Below are 14270 nucleotides of genomic sequence, written 5' to 3' on the forward strand. Positions count from 1 at the left end.
CGCGATCTCCCGACCTTCCCGATCCTCCCCACCGCGATCTCCCGACCTGCCCGATCCTCCCCACCGCGATCTCCCGACCTTCCCGATCCTCCCCACCGCGATTTCCCGACCTGCCCGACCCTCCTCACCGCGATTTCCCGACCTGCCCGACCCTCCTCACCGCGATTTCCCGACCTGCCCGATCCTCCCCACCGCGATTTCCCGACCTTCCCGATCCTCCCCACCGCGATCTCCCGACCTTCCCGATCCTCCCCACCGCGATCTCCCGACCTTCCCGATCCTCCCCACCGCAATCTCCCGACCTGCCCGATCCTCCACACCACGATCTCCTGACCCTCCCCACCGCGATCTCCCGACCTTCCCGATCCTCCCCACCGCAATCTCCCGACCTGCCCGATCCTCCACACCACGATCTCCCGACCCTCCCCACCACGATTTCCCGACCCTCCCGACCCTTGGGCTGGGGGGGCAGGAATTTGGACTGGGGGGGGCAGGAAGTTGGGCTGGGGGGACAGGAAGTTGGGCTGGGGGGGGGACAGGAAGTTGGGCTGGGGGGGGACAGGAAGTTGGGCTGGGGGGGGGACAGGAAGTTGGGCTGGGGGGGGAGGAAGTTGGGCTGGGGGTGCAGGAAGTTGGGCTGGGGGGGCAGGAAGTTGGGCTGGGGGGGCAGGATGTTGGGCTGGGGGTGCAGGAAGTTGGGCTGGGGGGGGCAGGAAGTTGGGCTGCGGGGGCAGGAAGTTGGGCTGGGGGGGCACATTATAAAACTAATCTCCCTGTCATCTTCGGTTCGATCGCAAGACTGGGTCATGATGTAAATCACATATACTGACTGAGTGGGCTGTAAATCTGTCCTGGGTGCCAGCCTGACTTCAGTAAAGGAAATCGGGCGATGAGTCGGTCAGGGGGACTAGGCTCTGTTAACCTCGCCTCTATTAATGCTTACCTTGGCAGTAAACTATCAGCCTGTGTGTTCAGGACCCAAGGTAACAGGGAGCCTGTTAAGAGCTCAGCTCTCACACGATCTCTGTGAATATTAGCCAGTGTTATTTTAAAACAAGCATGCGACTTTTGAGACTAGCTATTGCCTTGCATTACCATATTACAATTTGTGGTCACCATCACTCACCCACTGTAGTTACTGTCACAGCCTCGCTGTACAGGGATTCTAACCATCTTGTTTTGGTGTAGGTTCCATATGTGCATTGGTAGCGGCCTGCTTGGTTTGTACCGGTAACCAGGAAGGTCCCGCTCTTGTCTGGTGTAAATAGCTGACAGGAGTTGAGCATCTGATTGTCTCTGTATAAGTAAATTATACCGCGATATTCTCCCTTCACCATGCAGGTTATGGTGACCGCCTCTCCTTCTAAATACACCCCAGTCGGTTGATCAAGAGATATCTCTGGCGGTGTTGGGAGATCTGTGGTAACATTAATTGAAAGAATAATTTCAGGCCGTGCATTCCAGAATATAACCACTCGCTGCGTAAAAACGTTTTCCCTCATGTCGCCTTTTTCTGCCAATCACCTTAAACCTGTGTCCTCTGGTTCCCGACCCTTCCCCCAATGGGAACAGTCTCTCTCGACCTCTGTCCAGACCCTTTATGATTGTGAACACCTCGATCAAATCTCCTCTCAACCTTCTCTGCTCCAAGGAGAACAACCCCAGCTTCTCCAGTCTATCCCCGTCACTGAAGTCCCTCATCCCTGGAACCATTCTCGTAAATCCTTTCTGCTCCCTCTCTAAGGCCTTCACATCCTTCCTAAAGTGTGGTGCCCAGAATTAGACACAATACTCCAGTTGGGGCCGAACCAGATAAGAGTTCTCTATTTTGTACTCTGTGCCTCTATTTATGAAGCCCAGGATCCCGTAAACTGTTTAACCGCTTTCTCAACCTGCCCTGCCACCTTCAACAATCTGTGCCCATATACCCCCAGGTCTCTCTGATCATGCACCCCCTTTAGGATTGTACCCTTTAGTTTATATTGTCTCTCCTCATTCTTCCTACCAAAATGTATCACTTCGCACTTTTCTGCGTTAAATTCCATCTGCCCCGTGCCCACCCATCCCACCAGCCTGTCTGTGTCCTCCTGAAGTCTCTCACTACCCTCCTCACTGTTCACTACACTTCCAAGTTTTGTGTTATCTGCAGATTTTGAAATTGTGCCCTGTACACCCACGTCCAAGTCATTAATATATATCAGGAAAAGCAGTGGTCCCAGTCCCGAGCCCTGGGGAACACCACTGTATACCTTCCTTCAGTCCCAGAAACAACCGTTCCCCACTACTCTCTGTTTCCTGTCACTGAGCCCATCCCGTATCCATGCTGTCACTGTCCCTTTTATTCCAGGGGCTTCAACTTTGCTGCAAGCCTATTATGTTGCACTTTATCAAACGCCTTTTGGAAATTCATGTACACTACGTCAACTACATTACCCTCATCAACCCTCTCTGTTACTGCATTAATCAAGTTTGTTAAACACGATTTGCCTTTAACAAATCCGTGCTGGTTTTCCTTAAATAATCCACACGTGTCCAAGTGACTGTTAACCTTATTCCTGATTATCATTTCTTCCCCACTATCGAGGTTAAACTGACAGGCCTGTAGTTGCTGGGTATATACTCACACATCTTTTTGAACAATGGTGTCGCACTTTCAGTTCTCCAGTCCTCTGGCACCATCCAGTATCTAAGGAGGATTGGAAGATGATGGCCAGCACCTCCGCGATTTCCTCCTTCACTTCCCTCAGCGTCCGAGGATGCATCTCATCTGGTTCTGGTGACTTATCTACTTTAAATACAGCCAGCCTTTCCAGTACCTCCTCTTTATCAAGTTTATTCCCAGCCAGTGTCTCAACTACCCCCACTCACGTCAGCTAAAGGGTTGGTGTGGGACAGAGGGGGTCCTTTTCATGGGACACGGATACCAGTTCTGGGACAGGGAGGAGCTGTACCGATGGGACAGGCTCCACCTGAACCAGGATGGGACCCGTGTCCTCGTGGAAAGGGCAAATAGGGAGGTGGCAAACGCTTTAAACTAGTAAGATGGGGGAGGGATCTACAAGGAATTGAACCAGCCTCAATATAAACAAAACAAGAAAGAGAGCATTGGGAAGAATGAAGTAAGGGAGGACATTGCTGGCCAGGGAATAAACAGGAGAGTAAAAAGATGGTTAAACGTAAAGTGATAGGAAATACGATTAAAAATGAGTGAAACTGCCTGTACAGCAATGCACACAGTGTGCGTAATAAAACAGGGAGCTGGAGGCAATCATGCATTACGAGAATCCAGATATGGTAGGGATTTTAAAAGTAGCTAGGGAAAAGATAGCAGAGGCATTACTACACATATTTAATCATTTGTTAGAAAAAGGTGTAGTGCCAGAGGACTGGTGTAAAGCTAACGTAATACCTGTATTTATGAAGGGAGATAGAACATGTTCTGGGAATTACAGACCAGTCAGCTTAATATCCATGGGAGGAAAAGTAATGCAAACCCTACCAAAGGAGAAAATAGGACATCTGGAAAGGAAAAATATAATAATGAATGGTCAGCATGGATTTTAAATTGTAAAATCTTGCTTAACCAACCTCATTGAATTTTTTGAAGAGGTAGCAGAGAGAGTAGACAAGGGTAATGCAGTAGATGTAATGTATCTAGATTTTCAAAAGGCCTTCGATAAGGTACCCCACAATAGACTAATGAACAAGGTCAGAGAATGCAGAGTCAGGGGACAAGTAGCAGAAAGGATCGCTCGCTGGCTTCCAGACAGAAAGTAGAGAGTGGGGGTAAAGGGAGCTATTCACAGGGGCAGAAGGTGGGTAGTGTGTCCCACAAGGATCAGTGCTGGGACCACTGTTCACAATTTATATTAACGATTTAGACTTTGGAATCAAAAACACAATTTCTAAATTTGCGGATGATACCAAATTGGGGGATAGTCAATACTGAGGGGGACTGCAACACATTACAGGGGGACATTAATAAATTTGCAGAATGGGCAAATAATTGGCAAATGTTCAACACAGATAAATGTGAGGTATTACATTTGGGAGGTAGAATAGGGAGGTCACTTATTAGTGGGAGGGTGTGAGTCTGAGTAGGGGAGAGGAACAAAGGGATCTCGGATACAGATACACCAATCACTAAACGTTGTGACACAGGTTAGCAAGGCCGTAAAAAGCAAACCAAGCACACTTTTAGAGGTATAAAATTGAAAAGTATGGAAGTTGTGCTAAACCTGTATCGAACCCTGGTTAGACCACACACGGAGCACTGCGTACAGTTCTAATCGCCATATTATAAAAAGGATATAGAGGCACTGGAGAGGGTGCAGAGAAGGTTTACAAGGATGATACCAGAAATGCGAGGGTATACATATCAGGAAAGGATGAATAGGCTGGGTCTATTTTCTCTTGAAAACAGAAGGCTTAAGAAGGTCTTAAGTTGACATTACACCTTATCGGCTGTCTCAGGGGAACGTTTGAAAGGAATACTCAAATGTAGAATGTCGCATGTTCTCAGTACAGAATTGTTGCCGATTTTGTGGGCCATCCATGTTATGCTCTACACGATCTTACACTGCATTCAAAAAGTTGGAGGCTAGGATCTGCCAGCGTGTAAAACCAGTGACCAGACGTGAATAATCGTCTGTTCTGAGCCCTTTGACTGTATATTCAATCGTTTAATCGAGTCCTTGAGATTAGAAGCTTACTCATGTAACCTGTCCCGCCACCTCCAAAGATTTGCACACAGGCACCCCCTCTGTTCCTGCACCCTTAAATATTGTGCCATTTATTGTGTATGTTCGCTCCTCCGTCTTCCTATCAAAATATATCACCTCACACTTCTCTGCATTGAATTCCCTCACTCATGAGCCCAACCATTCCACCCCCTTCCTGAAGTCTACGGTTATCTTCCTCATTGGTTGCCACACATGCAAATTTCACAATCGTCCCCTGTACCACAAGCAAAGTCATTAATTATATCAAAAGCAGTAGTGCCCTAGTAGTGAAGCTTGGGGAATGCCAGTGTATCTCTCCCTTCAGTCGGTGAAATAGCCACACACCACAACTCTCGATCTATCACTGAGCCAATGTTGTATCCATACTGCGACTGTCCCGTTTACCCCATGGGCTTCAATCTTAGCTAAGAAGCTGAGTATGTGCTCCTTTATCAAATGCCTTCTGAAGTTCCATATGTACAACATCAACTGCACTGCCCTCATCCACCCTCTCTGTTACCTCCACAAAAACTCGATCAAACACGAGTTGCCCTTACGAAATCTATGCTGGCTTTTCTTTATTAACCTGTATTTCTCCAAGTGGCTGTCAATTGTTACTAAAAGCTCCCCCACCTCCAGCATTAAAATGACTGAGCTGTAGTTGCCTTGTTTGTCCTCCTCCCCTTTTTTGATTAAGGGATCAACATTTGCAGTTCTGCAGTCCTTTTGCACCATGCCTGTATCTCTGGAGCTTTGCAAGATTGCGGCCAGCAATTTCTATCACAAGAACATAAGAATTAGGAACAGGAGTAGGCCATCTAGCCCTCGAGCCTGCTCCGCCATTCAACAAGATCATGGCTGATCTGGCCGTGGACTCAGCTCCACTTACCCGCCCGCTCCCCGTAACCCTTAATTCCCTTATTGGTTAAAAATCTATCTATCTGTGACTTGAATACATTCAATGAGCTAGCCTCAACTACTTCCTTGGGCAGAGAATTCCACAGATTCACAACCCTCTGGGAGAAGAAATTCCTTCTCAACTCGGTTTTAAATTGGCTCCCCCGTATTTTGAGGCTGTGCCCCCTAGTTCTAGTCTCCCCGACCAGTGGAAACAACCTCTCTGCCTCTATCTTGTCTATCCCTTTCATTATTTTAAATGTTTCTATAAGATCACCCCTCATCTTTCTGAACTCCAACAAGTAAAGACCCAGTCTACTCAATCTATCATCATAAGGTAACCTCCTCATCTCCGGAATCAGCCGAGTGAATCGTCTCTGTACCCCCTCCAAAGCTAGTATATCCTTCCTTAAGTAAGGTGACCAAAACTGCACGCAGTACTCCAGGTGCGGCCTCACCAATACCCTATACAGTTGCAGTAGGACCTCCCTGCTTTTGTACTCCATCCCTCTCGCAATGAAGGCCAACATTCCATTCGCCTTCCTGATTACCTGCTGCACCTGCAAACTAACTTTTTGGGATTCATGCACAAGGACCCCCAGGTCCCTCTGCACCTCAGCATGCTGTAATTTCTCCCCATTCAAATAATATTCCCTTTTACTGTTTTTTTTCCCCAAGGTGGATGACCTCACATTTTCCGACATTGTATTCCATCTGCCAAACCTTAGCCCATTCGCTTAACCTATCTAAATCTCTTTGCAGCCTCTTTGTGTCCTCTATACAACCCGCTTTCCCACTAATCTTTGTGTAATCTGCAAATTTTGTTACACTACACTCTGTCCCCTCTTCCAGGTCATCTATGTATATTGTAAACAGTTGTGGTCCCAGCACCGATCCCTGTGGCACACCACTAACCACCGATTTCCAACCCGAAAAGGACCCATTTATCCCGACTCTCTGCTTTCTGTTAGCCAGCCAATTCTCGATCCATGCTAATACATTTCCTCTGACTCCGTGTACTTTTATCTTCTGCAGTAACTTTTTGTGTGGCATCTTATCGAATGCCTTTTGGAAATCTAAATATACCACATCCATCGGTACACCTCTATACACCATGCTCGTTATATCCTCAAAGAATTCCAGTAAATTAGTTAAACATGATTTCCCCTTCATGAATCCATGTTGCGTTTGCTTGATTGCACTATTCCTATCTCCATGTCCCGCTATTTCTTCCTTAATGATAGCTTCAAGCATTTTCCCCACTACAGACGTTAAACTAACCGGCCTATAGTTACCTGCCTTTTGTCTGCCCCCTTTTTTAAACGGAGGCATTACATTGGCTGCTTTCCAATCCGCTGGTACCTCCCCAGAGTCCAGAGAATTTTGGTAGATTATAACGAATGCATCTGCTATAACTTCTGCCATCTCTTTTAATACCCTGGGATGCATTTCATCAGGACCAGGGGACTTGTCTACCTTGAGTTCCATTAGCCCGTCCAGCACTACCCTCCTAGTGATAGTAATTATCTCAAGGTCCTCCCTTCCCACATTCCCGTGACCAGCAATTTTTGGCATGGTTTTTGTGTCTTCCACTGTGAAGACCGAAGCAAAATAATTGTTTGAGGTCTCAGCCATTTCCACATTTCCCATTATTAAATCCCCCTTCTCATCTTCTAAGGGACCAACATTTACTTTAGTCACTCTTTTTCGTTTTATATATCGGTAAAAGCTTTTACTATCTGTTTTTATGTTTTGCGCAAGTTTACTTTCGTAATCTATCTTTCCTTTCTTTATTGCTTTCTTAGTCATTCTTTGCTGTCGTTTAAAATTTTCCCAATCGTCTAGTTTCCCAATAACCTTGGCCACCTTATACGCATTGGTTTTTAATTTGATACTCTCCTTTATTTCCTTGGTTATCCATGGCTGGTTATCCCTTCTCTTACCGCCCTTCTTTTTCACTGGAATATATTTTTGTTGAGCACTATGACAGAGCTCCTTAAAAGTTCTCCACTGTTCCTCAATTGTGCCACCGTTTAGTCTGTGTTTCCAGTCTACTTTAGCCAACTCTGCCCTCATCCCACTGTAGTCCCCTTTGTTTAAGCATAGTACGCTCGTTTGAGACACTACTTCCTCACCCTCAATTTGTACTACAAATTCAACCATACTGTGATCACTCATTCTGAGAGGATCTTTTATTAGGAGATCATTTATTATTCCTGTCTCATTTCACAGGATCAGATCTAAGATTGCTTGCTCCCTTGTAGGTTCTGTAACATACTGTTCTAAGAAACAATCCCGTATGCATTCTATGAATTCCTCCTCAAGGCTACGCAGTGCGATTTGATTTGACCAATCAATATGTAGGTTAAAATCCCCCATGATTACTGCCGTTCCTTTTTCACATGCCTCCATTATTCCCTTGATTATTGTCCGCCCCACCTTGAAGTTATTATTTGGGGGCCTATAAACTACGCCCACCAGTGACTTTTTCCCCTTACTATCTCTAATTTCCACCCATGATTCAATATTTTGTTCATTAGAGCCAATATCGTCTCTCACAACTGCCCTGATATCATCCTTTATTAACAGAGCTACCCCACCTCCTTTTCCTTCTTGTCTATCTTTCCGAATTGTCAGATATCCCTGTATGTTTAATTCCCAGTCTTGGCCATCCTGCAACCATGTTTCTGTAATGGCCACCAAATCATACCCATTTGTAATGATTTGTGCCGTCAACTCATTTACTTTATTCCGAATGCTGCGTGCATTTAGGTAGAGTGTTTTAATACTGGTTTTTAAACCATGATTTTTAGTTTTGACCCCTCCTGCAGCCGCTTTATATTCATACATATTGTCCCTTCCTATCACCTTGTGGTTTACACTTACCCCAGTGCTACTCTGCTTTTATTTCTCTAACGATGCATTCCATCCGGACTGGGGGACTTATCCACTTTAATTACCGCCAACCTTCCCACACCTGTTCTATCAATGTTTATCCCATCCAGTGTCTCAACTACCTCCCCTTTCACTATGACTTTGGCAGCATCTTCTTCCTTGGGAAACACCGCTGAGAAGTACTCATTTAGTAGCTCCATCTATCGTTTGCAATGTTGCTCCTTTCGAGGCCCCACCGCCCCTCTGACAACCCATAATATGCTGATAGAAAACCTTTGGATTCCCCTTTATGTTAGTCACCAATCTGTTGCAGTACTGTCTGTTTGACCCTCCATGTTACTTTTTCACCTCTTCTGTACTTTTATATTCAGTCTGATTCTCCCTTGCCTTATCAAGCTGACATCTGTCATACACCCCCTATTCTGCTCCATTCTACTCTCCAACTCTTTCGCCATCCAGGCACCTCTGGTATTGGTTGGCCTCACATTCTCCCTTGTACCTTGACTGCACCTGAACTATCGGCGCTTTAAAGACACCCATTGCTCCATTTCATTTTGTTCTCCAATCTTTGACTCTAAGTTACCCTGCCCAGATCCCTTCTCATTCACTGAAATTCGCCCTCCACCAGTTAAGTATTTCTATGATAGATTGCCTTCTGCTCCTCCGTAATTAATCTAAACTTTACCATATTATGATCACTATTGCCGAAATGCTCTGCAACTTTGACATTCTCCAATTAACCCTCTTCATTACCCAGGATCAGATCCAGCAATGCCTCCTCCTCGATGGGCAGGAAGAAAATTCTCCCCTTCTCTGCCTTTAACACAATCACTGCCCCATTCAATATTGCAGTAGTTAAATTCTTCTACTCTATAGTTCGTGCACCTCTCAGTAATTTATTTGCAAATCTGCTCCTCTGTCTCCATCCCACGATTTGGTGACCTATAACACATACCAAGTAGCATAATAGCTCCTTTATTGTTTCTCAACTCCCAACAAAATGGATTAAACATAGAAATATAGAAACATAGAAAATAGGTGCAAGAGTAGGCCATTCGGCCCTTCGAGCCTGCACCGCCATTCAATATGATCATGGCTGAACATGCAACCTCAGTACCCCACTCCTGCCTTCTCTCCATACCCCCTGATTCCTTTAGCTGTAAGGGCCACATCTAACTCCCTTTTGAATATATCTAACGAACTGACCTCAACAACTTTCTGTGGTAGAGAATTCCACAGGTTCACCACTCTCTGGGTGAAGACGTTTCTCCTCATCTCGGTCCTAAATGGCTTATCCCTTATCCTTAGACTGTGACCCCTGGTTCTGGACTTCCCCAACATGGTAACATTCTTCCAGCATCTAACCTATCCAATCCCGTCAGAATTTTATAAGTTTCTATGAGATCCCCTCTCATTCTTCTAATTTCGAGTGAGTATAAGCCGAGCCGATCCAATCTTTCCTTATATGTCAGTCCTGCCATCCCAGGAATCAGTGTGGTGAGCCTTTACTGCACTCCCTCAATAGCAAGAACGTTCTTCCTCAGATTAGGAGACCAAAACTGAACACAATATTCCAGGTGTGGTCTCACTAAAGCCCTGTACAACTGCAGTAAGACCTCCCTGCTCCTATACTCAAATCCCCTAGCTATGAAGGTCAACATGCCATTTGCCTTCTTCACCGCCTGCTGTACCTGCATGCCAACTTTCAATGACTGATGTACCATGACACCCAGGTCTCGTTGCACCTCCCCTTTTCCTAATCTGTCACCATTCAGATAATATTCTGCCTTCATGTTTTTGCCACCAAAGTGGATAATCTCACATTTATCCACATTATACTGCATCTGCCACACATTTGCCCACTCACCTAACCTGTCCAAGTCCCCCTGCAGCCTCTTTGCATCCTCCTCACAGCTCACACCGCCACCCAGCTTAGTGTCATCTGCAAACTTAGAGATATTACATTCAATTCCTTCGTCTAAATCATTAATACCAACATTGGTTTGAAATCATAAGTATCACAGCCAATAACACCCAACCCCTGCCCACACCCAACTTTTTCCACCATTGACATCAATCAAATGTTCAACATGTCCAGCAACACAGAATACAAAGGCAAAGCAGGAGCGTGGTCCCCAGCCCCCATACATTGCAACAAATTGTAAACACCCAGATGGAGATATAACACAGCCATCACCTGCGCACATGCACCTCACCTTCCTTCCCCGCTCTCTTTCTTCTCCTTCCCTCTCCCCCTTCCCCTCCTCGCTCCACGGCGCGTGACTGAGGAGCTCCTCAGACGGTGCCTCATTGGGGGGGGGGATGAAGGCAGATGCGTTGGTTGAACGGGTACGGGAGCAGGGGTACCGAGGGGGGAACATTCTCTGATCTTGGTCCTTGCTCTTATCTGTCATTCACGCTGGTGGTGCGGAACCTAGGGGTGCAGTGCCGTGCTCTGGGACCACTGGGAGGCCTGTGGCAGCAGTTTCCCTGGCTATCATCTCCAGGGTTTCCTCCATCCCTTCCATGTTATATCTTACTTGTTGGACAAAAACTCGGTGCCAACTATGTGCTTGGTGCTTAGAGGGCTTTTTGCTGCTGGTGAATCTCCGTCGTGCCTCCCACAACAGCCAGACAATCACACAGCCCAGCCACAGACGCCTTCAGTCCCTCTGAGCTCCCTCTCGCTCTGTCTCCTCTTCTGTGCATGTCATGATGACCCTTGACCTCCTGAATCACGGGAATCGAGTGTTGCCATGCCGTCGCGAAGGACGGCCACACTTTACGGCAGAAGGTCAAAAAATATTTACGCTAACACCCATTTGATATCGCTCACGGTAACGCCCATTTTCAAAAATGTAAACTAGGTGTTTTGAGAATGGGCGAGAAGCCAGTGATCTGAAAACCCTTTGTTACTGCCCACGCCGGAAATAACGCCAAGTTTTGGGCGCTAAGCACAAAAGTGGAGGTTCTAGCCCATAGTCTCAGAATAAGGGGCCGCCCATTTAAAACTGAGATGAGGAGGAATTTCTTCTCTCAGAGGGTGGTAAATCTGTGGAATTCTCTGCCCCAGAGAGCTGTGGAGGCTGGGACATTGAATATATTAAGGCGGAGATAGACAGATTTTTGAGCGATAAGGGAATAAGGGGTTATGGGGAACGGGCGGGGAAGTGGAGCTGAGTCCATGATTGGATCAGCCGGGCTCTTATTAAAAGGCGGAGCAGACTCGAGCGGCCGAATAGCCGTCTCCTGCTCCTATTTCTTATGTTCAAAACTGTACACAGTACTCCAGGTGTTGTCTCATCAAAGCTCTATACAATCTTAGGATATCCTGACTCTTGTATTACAACCCCATTAAAATAAAGGCCAGCATGCTACTTGTCTTCATAATTGCTTGCTGTACCTGAATACTAACTCTGTGTACCTGTGGGAGGAGTGGGGCAGTAGCGGGATGAGTGGGGCAGTAGCGGGAGGGGTGGGGCAGTAGCGGGGTGAGTGGGGCAGTAGCGGGGTGAGTGGGGCAGTAGCGGGGTGAGTGGGGCAGTAGCGGGGTGAGTGGGGCAGTAGCGGGAGGGGTGGGGCAGTAGTGGGAGGGGTGGGGCAACAGTGGGGTGAGTGGGGTAGTAGCGGGGTGAGTGGGGCAGTAGCGGGGTGAGTGGGGCAGTAGCGGGAGGAGTGAGGTGAGTGCGGCAATAGTGGGGTGAGTGGGGCAGTAGCGGGGTGAGTGGGGCAGTAGTGGGGTGAGTGGGGGTGTAGCGGGAGGGGTGGGGCAGTAGTGGGAGGGGTGGGGCAACAGTGGGGTGAGTGGGGCAGTAGCGGGGTGAGTGGGGCAGTATTGGGGTGAGTGGGGGTGTAGCGGGAGGGGTGGGGCAGTAGTGGGAGGGGTGGGGCAGTAGTGGGAGGGGTGGGGCAGTAGTGGGAGGGGTGGGGCAGTAGTGGGGTGAGTGGGGGTGTAGCGGGAGGGGTGGGGCAGTAGCGGGAGGGGTGGGGCAGTAGCGGGAGGGGTGGGGCAGTAGCGGGAGGAGTGGGGCAGTAGCGGGAGGGGTGTGGCAGTAGCGGGAGGGGTGGGGCAGTAGCGGGAGGGGTGGGGCAGTAGCGGGAGGGGTGGGGCAGTAGCGGGGTGAGTGGGGCAGTAGCGGGGTGAGTGGGGCAGTAGCGGGGTGAGTGGGGCAGTAGCGGGAGGGGTGGGGCAGTAGTGGGAGGGGTGGGGCAACAGCGGGGCGAGTGGGGCAGTAGCGGGGTGAGTGGGGCAGTAGCGGGAGGAGTGAGGTGAGTGCGGCAATAGTGGGGTGAGTGGGGCAGTAGCGGGGTGAGTGGGGTCAGTGGGGGTGTAGCAGGAGGGGTGGGGCAGTAGTGGGAGGGGTGGGGCAACAGTGGGGTGAGTGGGGCAGTAGCGGGTGAGTGGGGCAGTATTGGGGTGAGTGGGGGTGTAGCGGGAGGGGTGGGGCAGTAGTGGGAGGGGTGGGGCAGTAGTGGGAGGGGTGGGGCAATAGTGGGAGGGGTGGGGCAGTAGTGGGAGGAGTGGGGCAGTAGTAGGAGGGGTGGGGCAGTAGTGGGAGGAGTGGGGCAGTAGTAGGAGGGGTGGGGCAGTAGTGGGAGGAGTGGGGCAGTAGTGGGAGGAGTGGGGCAGTAGTGGGAGGGGTGGGGCAGTAGTGGGAGGAGTGGGGCAGTATTGGGAGGAGTGGGGCAGTAGTGGGAGGGGTGGGGCAGTAGTGGGAGGGGTGGGGCAGTAGTGGGAGGGGTGGGGCAGTAGTGGGAGGAGTGGGGCAGTAGTGGGAGGAGTGGGGCAGTAGTGGGAGGAGTGGGGCAGTAGTGGGAGGAGTGGGGCAGTAGTGGGAGGAGTGGGGCAGTAATGGGGCTGTAGTGGGAGGAGTGGGGCAGTCGTGGGAGTGGTGGGGCAGTAGTGAGAGGGGTGGGGCAGTAGTGGGAGGAGTGGGGCAGTAGTGGGAGGGGTGGGGCAGTAGTGGGAGGAGTGGGGCAGTAGTGGGAGGAGTGGGGCAGTAGTGGGGCAGTAGTGGGAGGAGTGGGGCAGTCGTGGGAGGGGTGGGGCAGTAGTGGGGCAATAGTGGGAGGGGTGGGGCAGTCGTGGGACAGTAGTGGGAGGGGTGAGGCAATAGTGGGGCAGTAGTGGGAGGGGTGGGGCAGTCGTGGGGCAGTAGTGGGAGGAGTGGGGCAGTAGTGGGGCAGTAGTGGGAGGAGTGGGGCAGTCGTGGGAGGGGTGGGGCAGTAGTGGGAGGGGTGGGGCTGTAGTGGGGCAATAGTGGGAGGGGTGGGGCAGTCGTGGGACAGTAGTGGGAGGGGTGAGGCAATAGTGGGAGGGGTGGGGCAGTAGTGGGAGGGGTGGGGCAGTAGTGGGGCAATAGTGGGAGGGGTGGGGCAGTAGTGGGAGGGGTGGGGCAGTAGTGGGGCAATATTGGGAGGGGTGGGGCAGTAGTGGGAGGGGTGGGGCAGTAGTGGGAGGGGTGGGGCAGTAGTGGGAGGAGTGGGGCAGTAGTGGGAGGGGTGGGGCAGTAGTGGGAGGGGTGGGGCAGTAGTGGGAGGGGTGGGGCAGTAGTGGGGCAGTAGTGGGAGGGGAGGGGAGGGGTGGGGCAGTAGTGGGAGGGGTGGGGCAGTAGTGGGAGGAGTGGGGCAGTAGTGGGAGGGGTGGGGCAGTAGTGGGGCAGTAGTGGGAGGGGTGGGGCAGTAGTGGGAGGGGTGGGGCAGTAGTGGGGCAGTAGTGGGAGGGGTGGGGCAGTAGTGGGAGGGGTGGGGCAGTAG

The 14270-nt window shown here is 49.8% G+C and overlaps 1 protein-coding gene across 1 annotated transcript in view; it reads right to left on the reverse strand.

Annotated features, from left to right (window-relative positions):
- LOC139249346 (immunoglobulin superfamily member 1-like) overlaps nt 1-14270 on the reverse strand; it is a 99917-nt gene that overhangs the window by 47716 nt on the left and 37931 nt on the right. Inside the window, exon 7 of the mRNA XM_070872327.1 lies at nt 1127-1417. Coding sequence (XP_070728428.1) covers nt 1127-1417 — 291 coding nt within the window. The remainder of the gene's footprint in view (nt 1-1126; nt 1418-14270) is intronic.

Source organism: Pristiophorus japonicus, unplaced genomic scaffold, assembly GCF_044704955.1.
Source record: "Pristiophorus japonicus isolate sPriJap1 unplaced genomic scaffold, sPriJap1.hap1 HAP1_SCAFFOLD_307, whole genome shotgun sequence".
NCBI lineage: Eukaryota > Metazoa > Chordata > Chondrichthyes > Pristiophoridae > Pristiophorus > Pristiophorus japonicus.